At 61.4% G+C, this 14,492-nt stretch overlaps 2 protein-coding genes across 5 annotated transcripts; both read right to left on the bottom strand.

The window, feature by feature from the left end:
• Positions 1–2,491: 2,491 nt before the first annotated feature.
• Positions 2,492–6,248, bottom strand: GIPC3 (GIPC PDZ domain containing family member 3). The gene is made up of 6 exons (XM_026481058.3): positions 5,954–6,248; positions 4,986–5,171; positions 4,670–4,850; positions 3,174–3,286; positions 2,857–2,938; positions 2,492–2,727 (listed from the first exon to the last, which is right to left on the bottom strand). The coding sequence occupies exons 1-6, from the start codon at positions 6,176–6,178 to the stop codon at positions 2,576–2,578; spliced, it is 939 nt and encodes a 312-aa protein (XP_026336843.1). The 5' UTR covers positions 6,179–6,248; the 3' UTR covers positions 2,492–2,575.
• A 2,594-nt stretch (positions 6,249–8,842) lies between these two features.
• On the bottom strand, positions 8,843–14,237 carry HMG20B (high mobility group 20B). 4 transcript variants are annotated; one of them, XM_026481055.4, is made up of 10 exons: positions 14,174–14,237; positions 13,838–13,893; positions 13,402–13,510; positions 12,708–12,911; positions 11,970–12,090; positions 11,615–11,661; positions 11,272–11,344; positions 10,796–11,011; positions 10,043–10,175; positions 8,843–9,517 (listed from the first exon to the last, which is right to left on the bottom strand). In XM_026481055.4, exons 2-10 carry the CDS (start codon positions 13,873–13,875, stop codon positions 9,505–9,507), a joined length of 954 nt encoding a protein of 317 aa, XP_026336840.1. In that variant the 5' UTR covers positions 13,876–13,893; positions 14,174–14,237; the 3' UTR covers positions 8,843–9,504. The 4 variants fall into 4 exon arrangements, with proteins under 4 accessions (XP_026336840.1, XP_026336841.1, XP_057168007.1 ...); XM_026481056.4 differs by having other exon boundaries at positions 11,615–11,658; positions 14,174–14,226; XM_057312024.1 differs by lacking the exon at positions 14,174–14,237 and adding an exon at positions 14,137–14,155.
• Between the last annotated feature and the right edge of the window lie 255 nt (positions 14,238–14,492).

The raw sequence follows: 14,492 nt of genomic DNA, 5'->3' as shown, positions 1-14,492 counted from the left end.
ATGAGATCAGCCTGGGTTCTACGGTCAAGGCCAGGCGTCTGCAGGTGCAGTCCATTTCTAGAGCTGAGCTGGATCTTTGAGCTGGTCTGGGTTCTGGAGCTGGACTGGGTTCCAGAAACAGTCTGGGTTCTGGAATTAAGGTAACTTCCAGAGCTGGGCTGAGTTCTTGAACTGCTCTGGGTTCCAGAGCTGGACTGGGTCTCAGGGCTGAGCTGGGTTCCAGAGCTGGGTTGAATTCTTACACTGGGCTGGGTCTCTGAGGTGGCCTGGGCTCCACTGCTGAGCTGGGTTCCAGAACTGTTCAGGGTTCTGGAGCTGGCTTGGGTTTCAGAGCTGAGCTGAATCTCAGAACTGATCCCGATCTCAGAGATAAACTGGGTTCTTGAGCTGAGCTGGGCTCCAGAGCTGGGTTGAATTCTTGCAGAGCTGGGCTGGCTTCCAGAACTAGTCTGGGTTCTAGAGCTGGGTTGAGTTCCAGAAAGAGGCTGGATTCTAGAACTGAGGAGAGTTCCAGAGCTGGGCTGCGTTCTTGAACTGGGCAGGCTTCCAGAGATGGGCTGTGGCTCCGAGCTGAACTGAATCCTGAGATGGAGCTGGGTCTCAGAGTTGAGCCAGGTCTCAGGGCTAGATTGAATTCCGGAGCTAAGCTGGGCTCCAGAGATGGGTTGAATTCTTACACTGCTCTGGGTCCCAGAGCTGGGCTGGGTCTTGGAGCTGAGCTGGGTTCCAGAACTGGTCTGGGTTCTAGAGATGGACTGGGTTCCAGAAATAGTCTGGGTTCTGGAACTAAGGTAAGTTCCAGAGCTGGGCTGAGTTCGTGAACTGCTTTGGGTTCCAGAGTTGGGCTGGGTCTCAGGCCTGAGCTGGGTTGCAGAACTGATCAGAGTTCTAGAGCTGTGTTGGGTTTCAGAAACAGGGTGGGTTCTGGAATCACTCTGGGTTTCCAAGTTGGGCTGAGTCTCAGGGCTGGAGTGAATCCTGGAGCTGGGCTGGGTTCCAGAGCTGGGGTGAATTCTTGAACTTGTCTGGGCCCGACAGCTTGGCTGAGCTCCAGAACTGGTCTGCTTCCCAAAGTCCAGCTTAACATCAGAGCTGCCTTGGGCTGTGGCCTGGAGCTGGTATCCAGCTGGTTGGGTTTCCGAGATGAGCTGAGTCCCAGAGGTTGACTGAGCTCCTGGACAAGTCTGGGTCCTGGAGCTGGGCCTGCTTTCAGAGCTGGAAAGATTTGTGGAGCATAAGTCTGTTGCTGCATTGGTCTGGGTCCCAAGGCTAGACCAGATTCCAGAGTTCAGCTGGATTCTGGAACTCAGTGGGGTCTCAGCAACTGACTGTGTTTGGGAGCTGGATGGGATTTCAGACCCAGTCTGTGCTTCGGAATGGAGCTGAGTTCTGGAGCTGGGTGGAGTGCCTGAACTGGACCGAGCTCTGGAAATTGCCCAGGTCTTGAAAGTGGTCTGGGTGCCAGAGTTGGACAGCATTCTAGAGCTGGTCTGCGTTCTGTAGTGAGAGCGGCACTCGGCGTCAAGCTGAGCTCTGGAGGCAGGCCTTGCCTCCAAAATGGATGGGGCTCCAGAGCTTGTCTGAATTCTGGAGAGGGACCTGGTTGTAGCACTAGGGTGGAGTCTAGAACGGGACTCAGTCTCTGTGCCGGACTCCTCGCTGGAACCGGACCAGGCCCCAGGGTGGGGGTGGGGACTTGCGTGCAGCTGGGTTTTAGAGCAGCGCAGGGATCTAGGTGCGGCCTGAGGGGCAGCTCGCATCTGGGCTCGTGTGCAGGGCTGGGCTTGGGAGCCATCTTCCGATCCTGAGCTGGTGTGGCTACTGTTGCTGGCCTGTTTCAGTCTGACCTGGGCTCCAGAACGACTGGGAGTTCCTGCGCTAGACCGGGTGTCCAGGTGTGGCTGAGTCATGGGCTCGTCTTGAGTTCCAACATCTGACTGAGTTTTATGGCAGGGCTTGGTCATAGATCTGGGCTGGCTTCCAGAACTGGGCTTGATCTCAGAGCTGGGCTGTGTCTCAAAACTTATCTGGGCTCCAGACCTTAACTTGATTTCCAAGCTTGGTTTAGCTTCAGAGCTGTCTTGGGTTCTAGGAAAGGTCTGTGTTTGGGAGCTGGGTTGGGTCTCAGAACTGAATTGCATTCTAGCGATGAACTTTGTCTCAGGGTTGGCCTGAGGTCTAGAACAGGGCTTGGTCTCAGAGCTGGGCTTGGTCTCAGAACTAGTAGGGGTTCTAGAGGTGAACTTGCTCTCAGTACTGGCCGGGGCTCTGGAGGGGGGCTGGGTCTTTGAGCTGGGTTGGGTCTCAGAAGGGGATTGGGTTCCAGAGATGAACTCAGCCTCAGAGCTGGCCTGGAGTCTAGAGTAGGGCGTGGCCTCAGAGCTGGGATTGGTCTTGAAACTGGTAGGGGCTCTAGAAGTAAACTCGGTCCCAGAGCTGTCCTGGGCTCTAGAGTGAGGCTGGGTCTCAGATCTGGGCTGGGCTCTGGTGCAGAGCTGGGCTTCGGGAACTGGCCGGGAGGGCTGGGGCGGGGGGCTGGGCTCTGGGCTGGGGCTGCGCTCGGCCCGGGGGCAGACTAGCCACAGGCCTCCCTGGCCTCGCCGATGGCCGCCCACACCTCCACCACAAACTCGTCCGGGAAGGCGAACTCGCCCAAGACGGAGTCTAAATGGTGCGCAAACTCCTGGACGCTCTGCGTCTTCTTGGACGTGTCTACCATGGTGGATGCTGTGGGCCAAGCAGGAGGGAAGGCGGGTGAGGGTGCTCCTTGGGCCTCGACTTCCCCCTGGGGCCTCTGACTCCTCCCTGCGGCCTGCCCTCCCCCCAGGGTCCACCCGGCTTACCCTGGCGCCTTACCCAGCTCTGGGTCCCGAATGCCCATGTAACTCTCCAGCAGGTCGTCCACCCTCCGAGATGCCTCCTCCTCAAATTCGCTGGGCTGGAGGGAATAGAGGCGCACAGCAGAGGGTCAGAAGCCCGGGACCCCTCCAGCCCAGTGCCCCGCAGGCCCCGGCGCTATGGTGAGAGCAGAGCCTGGAGCCGGCGCACTGGGCCACCGCCTTGCAAAGAGGACCCATTCTGCAGGTGAGGGCGCAGGCTGGACGAGGGAGAGGGTCTTACCCAAGGTCCCACTGGGTCAGCCGAAAGCTCGCTCCAAGAGCCCCTTCACTCACCACTTCCTCCACTGTGGCAGCCCCCCCAGAACGAAGACGCAGGGTCTCCCTCCCACTGGTCACTTTTGCTTCCACGGGGCTTTTGCCGCTCCTGGTCCTCTGGCTGATGGTGTCTGGGGGGATGGGAGGGGCATGTGTTCTGGGCGGATCCACATCTGTGTAAGCACTCAGAAGCTACCCGCTGAGCCTTTCTAGAACCTTCTTATCCTCCAAAGCCCTCCCTACGTCCGTGAATGAATCTTCAGAGACCCTGCTTGAGAATCTATCCTTTCTTCCCCCAAATCTCCCTCCTCTTTTTATTTTTATTTTTTAATATTTTTTAAATAATCTCTGCTCCCAGCCTGGGGCTCGAATTCACGACCCCGAGATCAAGAGTCAGATGCTTCACCGACTGAGCCCCCAGGCGCCTCTAGAATGGTGCTTTTCGAAGAGAAGTCTGTGACCCGTCAGTGTGTGAGATAAGGGACGTGCTCTCCAGGAGGTTTTCTCCGCCTCAGCACCATTGACATCCGGGCAGCTCCTTCGCCGCCGCGGGGCGCGTCCCGCGTTCCGCAGGGTGTTGAGCAGGGCCCCTGGCTTTGCCCCGACAGAGGCCGATGGCACCCCGCAGCTGTAACACCCAAAATGTCTCCAGATACCGTGTCACTGGGGGGGGCGAAATCACCCGGCCCTGCCGCAGGTTTGAGAACCTCTGCTTTAGGAAGTAGACCCTCCCGTTTACAGCAAGACTTGCTCAAGGAAGGGACCAGCATGCCGCTTTCCATTCCGGCACCACCTTCTTACTTCATGATGGACTGGCCCTTTGAGTAGCGCTGTTCTCGGGCAAGAGGTTCTAGAAGCACCGGGGCACATCCGGAGGGAGGTCCCAGGGAGAATGGGACAGGGTGGCGTGGCAGGTCTGCGCGTCAGCACCACATCGGACTCCGAGAGCCACGCCCGAATGTTAGGAGGACTGAGTTCTAGACAAAGCCTTTTCTAGATCGACCCTCTGGCTACGGGAGGGTCTCAAGCAGTCCCTTCCAGAAAGAGTCGTTTTAAAAAAGAGGAGGATGGGGCGTCTGTCTGCTTCTCCCTCTCCCTCTGTCCCTCCCCACCGCTCATTCTCTCTCTCTCTCTCTCAAATAACCACAATCTTTGTTTAAAAAAAGCACATTCTAGAACTCACTTGGAAAAACATTCTCTAGAACCACGGCCTGAAAGTAGTACTCTAACAGCTCCTAGCCCGGTTACAAAATAGGGCCAGAGCCCTCCTCATCCTATCCCCATCTTTCCAAACTCCCCTGCTCCTATGCCTGGACTGACTCTAACAATCTAGAAACTACCTACCTATTCCTGATACAGTGCCAGAAGCTCCTGTCGTGTCACCAGAGGCATCTAGAACCTTCCATCCTGTCCCATCCCCCATCCTCCACTGGACTGGGCATCCAGAGAACCCGCTTCTGGAAGAGCTCCCTACCACCACCCCGCCTGCTCTCTGGACCCCAGGTGGCCCTTACCGAAGGCTCTCTTGGGCTGCACCAGGCGCAGGGTGAAGGGCTGGGACTTGGGCAGCTCCCGGAGCATCTTGGCTACCTCGTAGTGGCGGCAGCCGACGATCGAGTGGTCATTGATGGCCTCAATGCTGTCGCCCACGCACACCGCCTGGATCCGGTTGATGATGCTGCCCTCCTTGATCCTCTGTAGGGACCCAGAGTCACGGAGCCACCCCCGCCACCCCGCTCAGCTTTCCAGAGCCCAGGTTAGACCAGAGAGGGGCAGTGGCTCATCCCAGGTCCCCGAGCACCCAGGAAGTCGCCCGCCCTCCGTGGGCACCTTAATGAAGGCGTAGCCGGCCCCATTGTCAGTGATCGTCAGTCCCAGGGCGTCTTCGGTCTTAGTGACCTCCACCTCCTTGGTCTCGCCGCGCACGTGGGCAAAGATGAAGTCTTCCAACCCTATCTGGCCGCCCAGGAGTTTCTGCATGTCCACTTTGTGGCTGTTTAGGGTACAGAATAAGATCTGTCCCAAGGGGGGGGGGCAGAATTAATGACAGCGCTCATCGCCCTCTGTGCAGAACAACCGGGGTGATGGGTTCAGGAGCCTGAGAGGGAAACCGAGGCACAAAGAGGCATGAAACTGGCCTGGTCGCCCAGCACCGCGATCCCAGTCCACCGGAAAAGGCGGGGCGTGGGACCCTCAGAATGGGGCAGGGGGCAAGAAGGAGTCTGAGACCCTCGGAATGAGGAGCAGGGTGATAAGGGGGCTGTGGACAGGAAGAGACCCCTCCTTCACCCCTAGACTTTCAGTTTTAACCCGTTGGTGCCCCGACACGCCAGACCAACTTTTTCAGTCGATTCCGAATCTGCTGGCGCCCCCTGGGGGCTACGAGTCGTACAGCCCTGCAGCCCAGCCCCTGACCCCTGGGGCCTCCGACCTCGCCCCTGGAAGGGGGCTGCCTGGAACCCCGGCCCCCAGCGGCACCCAGGAACCACAGAGGCGCTTACCCGAGGGCTGGGATCCACTCTTGGCTGGTTCAGCGCAGTGGGCTCCCGGACAGTCTAAGGATCCGCTAACCCTAACCCGGGTTCCTCTTTTGCGCAGGGCGTGTGAAGAGGGTCTCTAGGGTATGGGCACCCCAGGATCCGAGAGGTGTGTCTCTGAGAGCTGGTGATCGGATCCCCTCCATCCGAGGAGGGGGGATCCGGCGCCCCCAGTCCCTGGCTCCAGGCTCCACCCCTACCGTCTGTCAGATGGGTGGGCCTCCAGCGCGGGGAGGGGGGCGGGGGTTCGGGGGTCCTCACCTCTGTGGGCGCGATCCCGAAGGCCTCGGCGATCTTGGCGTAGAGCTCACGGACGTTGGTGAAGCCCTCGATTTTGCCCGTGGGGCTGCCGTGCGCCAGCTGCGTGCGGAAGACCAGGCGCGGACGGGCGCGGGGCGCGGCTGGGGGCTCCGCGGGCGAAGGCGGGGGCGCGGACGGGCGTGGGGCCTCGGCGCCCCGGGTCTCCTGGGCCGCTGCGCTCTCCATGGCGGGAGGAGCTGGGCCACCCCGGCCACCGCCACGGCCGTCGCCGCCGGATCCGCCGCTTCCTGCAGCCTCCCCTCCCCCCGGCCCAGGGCGCGACAGCCGAGCCGCTGGGGTAAGGGGATCCGGGAATCTGAGCCGCCCTGGAAGGCGACACCGCAGGCTGCGGAGGGGGCTCCGGCTCCAGGTGTCCGGGCCCTGCCAGGGCCAGCTGCGCGCTCCCGGGGGACCCCGGGCAGTCCTCCGGGGCCTGAGGTGCAGACTGGGGCAGGGGGTGAGGGGAAACAGGGATCACCAATGAGGACGAAAACAGCAGAGCGTGGCGAGCGCTCACTATCTGCTAGGCGCGCTCATTTAATCCTTGCGACAACCCTAGAAGGGGACAGGACAGGTACCCTGGGATAACCTCAGCCACACCCTGTCCCTGCTCGGCCACAGCCTTCCAGGGCCTCGTCTTCCCCTGGGGTAGAAGCCCAAATCCTCCCCGAGGCCCACCAGACCTGCCTAGACCCGTCTCCACCCTCCCCTCCTCCCCATCTCCCCCTTGCTCCCAGACTGCTCCTGCCAAACGGCCTCTTCGCCTTTTCTCTAATGCCAGGCTGGGTCCTGCCCCAGGGCCTTTGCACATGCTGTTCTTTCAGCCTGAATGCCATCTCCCAGTCATCCAGTCTTTCCCTCCCTCACCTCCATCAGCTCCTTGCTCAAATGTTGCCTCCTCCTTCCACCTCTCAATCTCTTTTCCCAGATTTTTCTGCCTGGTATCGAGCACTACCTGATAGATCGGCTGTTCTACTTACTCATCTTGTATCCTGGCTGTCCCCACCACTAGAATGTCAGCTGCAGGAGCGCAGGGGCTCCGGTCTCTTTTTCCCCCTGCCGTATCCCTGTGCCCCGCGCCTGGCAGACAGAAGGCACTGAGGCAACCTTTGGTGAGGAAATGAATGGACCCCCAGGTTAGAGATGAAGAAGGAGGGAAGGAGGCAGTGGGCACCAGGAAGCATCTGTAAGAACCCGCTGGGACCAGAACACCGAGGCATCCAACAAGAGGAATTTGGGCTCTTATAATAAACAGCAATGGAATGCCATATAGTGGCGCAAAAGAGGGGCCTCCCGCCTTGGAAGAATCTCAGAAACCAAGTGCTAATGGAAAAAGGCAAGTTGCAGAAGGCTTTGGACACTGTAAAGATGTTATGTCAAGTTTAAAAGCCTGCAAAACATGACACATATTGTGACATAGATGAGCCTTGAAATCACGACGCTCAGGGAGGGAACCAGACACGGAAGGCCACACGGCGTGTGAGTCCATTTATGTGAAACGTCCAGAACAGGCTCCTCCACGGACGGGAAGTGGATTCGTTTCTGCCAGGGGCTGAGGGAGGCGGAGGGGCGGCGACTGCTAAGGGGTACAGGGTTTCTCTTTGGGGCGACGAAAATGTTCTGGAATTAGATTTGTTGATGGTTGCACAACTTCGTAAATATACTAGAAACCGCAGAATTGTACACTTTAAAGCCTTTAAAAACTGAACAAAAAAGCCAAACCCCTCTTTTGGGAAGACATGTGCTTAAAGTAGATAAAGACGCGGCTGATAAACCCCAAATTTGGGATGGGGGGGTACCGTGCCGGTGGGGGGAGGACAAGGGATCTGGGGGGGGGAAGGTGGCAATATCTGGTCGTGTTAGTCTCCCGGGGCTGCCGTAACAAAGCCCCACAAGCTGGGGGGGCTTAAACAACAGGGATTTACTCTCTCTCTCGGTTCTGGGGGCCCCGAAGTGTGACGTCAGCTTGTCAGCAAGACCGTGCTCCCTCCGAGACCTGGGTAGAGCCGGTCCCTGCACGCCGTAGCTTCTGCTGGTGCCTGGTCGAAAGCTTACGTTATTCCCATTTCTGCCTCGTGGTCACATGGCTGTCTCCTGTCTGTGTCCGAATCTTCATCTTCTTATAAGGACACCAGTCATATTGGATCAGGGGCCCACCCTACTCTGGGATGACCTCATCCTAACTAATTATATCCGCAATGACCCTATTTCCAAATAAGGTCACATTCTGAGGACTGGGGTTTCAGGCTTCAGTGTGTCTTTTGAGGGGACATGATTCAACAACCCGTTACGGGCGTTTGTCAAATTATTCTCCAAAAATTTTAAGATGTCTTAAATATTGCATTACACGAAAAGTCACAGAGAGGACTCCTCAGTAAGCCAAGCGCAGGATTCCCATAGGACCAGCCAACCCGCTCCGGGGAGCCACCCCGCGGAACTGAAAGCAGGTGATCAAGCCCCTGTACAGGCATCACAGCAGGACTCACAGGAGCCAACAGGTGGAATCAACCGCGATGTCTGCCAGCAGGTGGAGGGATAAACACAATGGGGTCCGTCCACACATCGGACTATTTCTGAGTCACGAAAAAGAGCGAGGCGCCCACCTGCGCTGCCCGGGGACGGACCCCGAGCCCACGATGCTCAGGGAGGGAACCAGACACAGAAGGCCCCACGGCGTGTGAGTCCACGTGTGTGACACGCCCAGAACAGGCTCCTCCAGACAGAAGGGGGTTAGTGGTTGCCAGGCACCAGGGAAGGGCAGGCCTGGGACACCCAGCAGGGGCGTCTTGGGGGCCCTGGGCACATCTTCTAGCGCACCTCCCACCCCCCCCAAAAAAATTCACAAGCTTGGAAATTCAAATTCTACTTTATTTAAAAAGTCCAGATTGAGCAAAGGCAGAGCTGCCTCGGCAAGAGTCCCTCAGCCGGATGAGGGAAGGGCGGTCAGTACCAGCCCCCCACCCCGATTCTGGGGTGCAGGAATCTGAGGGCCACCAGCAGACGGCCCCGCCCCGAGTATGAGAGCATGTCCCTGCAGCATGCCTGCCGGGGGGGGGGGGGTCACCTGTGGTGAGCACCTGCTGGGGGTCCCGGCGCGTCAGGTGTGGGGTTTTACCCTGTCCCCGGGCCGGTCCTCGGGCCGGGTGTAGCAGGTATAAGCCTCCCCACACTGGGCGTGCCAGAGGCTGTGGGTCCCCTTGTGTCCCGTGTTCCGCAGCCCGTGTGTCACTCCCATGTCCCTGTAGTGTGATGTGTAAGGGGAGCGGGCCTTGCTGGGCCTCGGGGTTCTAGGCGTGGCATTTACAGCAGGTGACTTTTCGGGGTTCAGGGTGCTGGGGGAATTGAAAGCTAGAGGGATGCTGTAGAAATTTAATTTTAGGGGGGCTGGAGCCCCCAAGGTGCAGGATTGGGCATGGCCCCAAAAGGTGGACCCCCAATCCTCCTCCATGGGGCGGAGAAGGGGCCATGACCAAAGCTTGGTCTTCTCTGGATCCGTGGGGTGGCAGACACCCTCATAGGTGCTCACTGTGACAGGAGAGAAGAAGGGAGTCATGACAGGGAACCCCCATCATTTATCAGCCCTGACCCCCAGGATGAGGATCACCATAGGCCACCAACCCTCCGTTCTTCCAAACAGATGCCACAGTGGGGGCCAGGAGTCCATCCCACCTAACCCGAGCAGCTGGAAGCCACCCTGAAAAGCCCAGGAGCAGCTGTGGGGAAGATCTAGTCCCCCCAGTGGATCCCACTGGCCAAGACGGATGGGCATATCCCACCCAGCAGCATTCATAAAGCCCCCGATCTGATCAGCGCCCCCAGCGATCCAGCCACTGGCCGCCCGCATCAAATAAGCCCCACCTGGTAGATCCCGCGTGGGCGGTGGCCTCGGAATAAGATCCCGCAGCCAGATCCGACCTGGCAGCGCCCAAACTCCGGGAACCCCATCAGAGGATGAAATCCGGTCTAGCCCCAGGCAGCCCCCCAACCCCCGCACAGGGCGGCCCCACTCGGGCCAAGCAGAGCCCGGGCGCGACCCGCCCCGGCACACACCTGGCGACCTGGGCCAGAATCTCCTTGATGCGAACGATGAGCTTCTCGTGCTGGGCGGGGTCGCGCTCGATGGCGCCGTGCAGCCGAGCCATGTAGAAGTCCAGGGTGCCGAGGGTGGGCGTCTCTCCCGTGCCTGGAGAGGGCAGGGACCGGTCACCGGAGCCCAGCGGGGGAGTCGACGCAGCCGGGACTCCGCAGGAGCAGCGGTCAGAGGGTGGGGGGCCTGAAAGGGCAGGGTCCCGGGGAGGGGGCCAGAGGCGCGACGCGTCCGTGGGGCGGGGTGGGGGATCAGGACGTCTAGACCCGGAAAAGCCAAGGTCAGCTGTGGGCAGGGGCAGAAGACGGAAAGTGGCTACGGCGAGGCCGTGGGGGGCGGGTGTGGAGGTAGGGGGGGGATTACAAATTGGGGAGGAAGAAGTAGCCAAGGTCAGCTGAGGCCAGAGCGCGGAAGGCCAGGGAGGAGGGCATCACGGACAGGACCGGCGCGGGCATGGGTCAGAGAAGGCGGGCGCGTGCTCTGCTCACGATGGGGAGGGGTCATTCGGAGCAGGAGTCGCATGGCCGGGGGCGTGGTAGCCCAGGGTTTGCGGTGTAGCGGTCCAGGCTCGAAGCGGGGGCGGGGCCAGGAGGTGGAGGGGGCGGGGCAGGGCAGGGCGGAGCTCGCCAGATACTGGGTGCAGGGCTGGGTGGTCCGGCCGGCGGAGTGGGCGGGGCCCGGCGGCCGGGGGCGGGGGCGGGGCGGGGCCTCCGCACCCGGCACCGGCAGCGAGGCGAAGCTGGCGGTGAGCGCCTGGCGCACGGCCTGGAGCTGCTGCTGCAGCGCCAGCGTCCGCCGCTCCTCCAGCGCCAGCTCCTGCTCCAGGCGCTCCCGCGCGCTGCTCATGCTCTGCGTGTGCCTCTGCAGCACGGCGTTCTGCTCCTCGAAGGCCACGTTCATCTTGCGCAGGCGCCGCAGCTCTGCCTCCCGCGCTGCAGCGTGGGGGAGCAGATTAGAGCCTGCCGCTTCCTCCCTGCCCTCTGCCCTTTTGCCTTAGCTGTGTGTCCCCCACCAGGCTGGCTGTCACTGCTCTGCCTCCAGCCCACACCTTGGCTCCGGCTGGGGGGGGGGGGCGCCTCTGCTTTTCTGAGCGGTCAGTTCCCCCCACCCGCCACCTCTGGCCTTGGCACCCTTTTTAGCCCACACACTCTCCCAACACCCGCTTCCCCCAGAACCCCTGGTCAGTGCTCACCTTTGTTTTGGTCCAAGAACTCTTCGGTGAAGATGGGAACGTCGAAGGTGGAGAAGCCATCACAGTCCCCACCCTGGGACGACAGGACAAGGTGACAAATTTTGGGGGGGCAGCCAAAACCCCTCTGGGACGTCCCTCAAGCTTGGGAGGGATTCCTCTGGCCATCTGGGTCGAAGTCCTTTTAACAACATTCCCACGATGTGGCTGCCCCACGGCTGCTTGCACACTTGGAGGAGGGGCGCTCACTTCCTCCGTGAGAGTTGGGTCTGGCTCACCCAGGGGTTAAAGACCTCCAGACCTTTCTCAAAACCCCAGCCATGGTCCTTGGAGGAAGAGTACTTACCTTGTGTCCATTCAAGAGGGTATTCATGAGCCCAGAGCCCGAGTCTTCTGGTGGGGGAGGGAGGAGGGCAGGATCAGCCTGGCAGGTCTTCCCTGAGCCCACACAGTGCTTTGCAACGGCCGCCCCCCTGCCAGGATTACCCTTCCCCCACCTAGTCAGCCCTACCCGTTCCTAGGCTCCCCAGTGTGTGTGCCCCCATGTCAGCACTGCTCAGCCCTGTTCACTCACAGCTGTCTGGTTAGGTGTCTCTCATCTTCATGGGACCGGGAGTCCCATGGAGGAGGCCGGGTGGTCCGCCCAGATCACCAGTCCCAGAGCCCGCACCCAGCTGCCTGGGGGCTGGATCCCTTCGCACCTTTCTTGATCTTCTTTTCCTGGATCTTCTCCGTGCACATCTTGTAGGCTTCGGACTGCTGGTAGGCACGCAGCTCCTTCATGTACTGCTGCTTCTCCCGCTCGGCCTCATCCAGGTACCGCTGGTGGGGGCAGCGGAAGGCGTGGCTCAGCCCAGGGGCGGGGCGGGGGGGGGGGGGACTCCACGGCCAACACCCCATCTCTAACACTCAGCTCACTATGCCTCACCTTCCCATAGCTCCCTACTGTCCCTGGAGACAAAACCCACCTCCTGGGCCTGCTGCTCAGCGCACCTCCCCAAACTCCCACAGTTATAACTTCTCCTTGTTGTCTGACGACAGGCTCCCAGCCCCGGGCTGGACTGCCCTCCCGCACCCATTACGCTTGCTGCAATCCCACTTAGAGGGTACAAACTAGCGGTCTGTTTTGTTTCCTTGGTATTTTTGCAATTTTAAGTTAATTACCAGATTTGAAAATCGGAAGGGATCCCATAAAAATCTGGCCTCCACCCCTACTTCTTTACATCTATCCATGTTGGTTATTAAGTTTTACGTTGATTCTTGCCTATTGCTACCCTCCCCTCGCTTCAGCCTGCTGGGGAGAGCTCATGGGTGGTCAGTTCTCCAGGAGGGAGCAAGGACCCTCCACATTCTGTCTTTTGGGGGATGTGGCTGTAGGGCAGTGTCCGAGTGGGTCGGGGCAAGGTCAGTGGTCCTGGGCCAGCCCCCTCGGTGCACACCTGCTTCTCCGCCGGCTGCAGCTTGCTCCACTCGGCACCGAGCATCTTGGTGATCTCGGGAAAGGGCAGATCTGGGTGGCGCGTGCGAATCTGCTCACGCCGCTCGTTCAGGAAGCGCACGTAGCCGGTGACCGGTGCCTTGGGCCCATTTGGCAGGATCTTCTTCCGCTTCTTGCCCTTGGGCCAGCCGCGCTTCTTCACAGGCTGCAGTACCGAACCGCGCCATTGGGAGGGGCTTAGAGGGCTGGGCGGGGCCTATCCAGGAGCCAGGGCCCAGAAGTCCTGTAGGTATGGCCCGGTCAAGGGGCAGGATTGGGAGAGGGCGGGGTTCGGAGGTCCCGGGCACGTGGCACCTGGGACCCGGTTAAGCCCAGGGATGGGGCTGGCTTGTGGGCGTGGTCTCGGGCGTGGGCGTGGGTTCTATGCTGGAGGAGGGGCCCACAGGACGATGGGAAGGTGCCTCCCACAGGGCACTGGGCGGAGCTGGAATGGGCGATGGGCGGGGCCTGGGCTTAGTGGCAGGGGAGCTCTTGGGGGCGTGGCATGCGGCACGGGGCGGGGCCTCAGCTCCGGGAGGAAAATCGGGGCTGTGGGCGGAGCCACAGCGAATTCAAATCTAACCCGGGGTGGAGCTTCCAGGCTACGGGCGAGCCCCAGAACCTCCCCCACTACAGTCCAGGGTCCTGTGACTCACCTCCTCCTCGTGGGACCCCTTCTCGCCGGCCCGGGGGCCCTCGCCGCGCTCTTGCTTGACAGCCACCACGAAGCCCCCATGCTGTCCCGGAGCCTTGCCGCCCGCCGGCCTGGAGCCACGGGACGCCAGGGTCACCCCCAACCTCACCTCCATCCCCGACCGCGGAGCTGGCACGGAGGGGGCCTGAGACCTGGGAGCAGGGGTCTGCGGGGGTCATTATCCGCGGGACGAGGCAGGAGCACTAGGGGGGCCGATAGGGACCCCTGGGAGGAACTGGGCCGGGGAGTAGGGGGGGAAGAGGCCGCTGGGGAAGGTCCTGCCCCGGCTGTGTGGGGGGTCAAGACCCTGGGGGGGCGGGGGGCGAGTAGCTCCGACAGGGCGGGCGGGGGCTGGGCTGTAGCCCCGAGTGGGCTGGGGGAGGGGATGTCGCACTCACGCGGCGGCCGCGCCGGGCTGCTTGGAGCCGTGGGACATGGCCGCTCCCGGCCCCACCTGGAAGGCAGACGCGTGGCCGAGTGAGGGGCGCCCGAGCCGCCGACGGGGTGGCCCGGCGGGGGAGCCCCGGAATGCCGGGCCCGGGGTGTTTGGGGGGGCCGGATCCAGGGGCGGGGAGGCCCTCGAGGGCGGGCGCCCCAGGGATCCTTTGTTGGGCGATCGCCCCCCGGAAGGGCCGGGCCCACCCTCCCCCGGTCCGGGAGGGGCCCCTCCCCGGCCCCAGGACCCCCGCGCCCCCACCCCTTCGCAGGGCCCCGAGTTCCGCGGCTGTTTTCACCTCCAAAGAAACTTTCCCGGACCTCTCCGCTGCTGCGACGCTCCAACCAACCGCCCCGAGCCCGCCCCTGCCGCTCGCCCCGCCCCCGGCATGCTAATACGGCCTCGGCGAAATGTCGGATTGGGTGCGGTCTTTCCCTGGGGCGTGACCATGCAGATGAAGGTTGGCGCGCCGGCCGGCGATTGGCTGGGGCAACCACTGGGCCGCGTGGGAGGTGGATAGGGAAGGCTGCGGGCGGGTGCGTCAAGTTCGGCTGCGCTCGGCCGCTCTCGGGACCAATCAGGGTGCTTTGAGGCCTCGCCGGGCGGAGCCCCTTAAA

This window comes from Ursus arctos, unplaced genomic scaffold, assembly GCF_023065955.2.
Source record: "Ursus arctos isolate Adak ecotype North America unplaced genomic scaffold, UrsArc2.0 scaffold_14, whole genome shotgun sequence".
Lineage (NCBI taxonomy): Eukaryota > Metazoa > Chordata > Mammalia > Carnivora > Ursidae > Ursus > Ursus arctos.
Note: the sequence above shows the minus strand (reverse complement) of the source record. Positions and strands in the feature narration are given on the sequence as shown.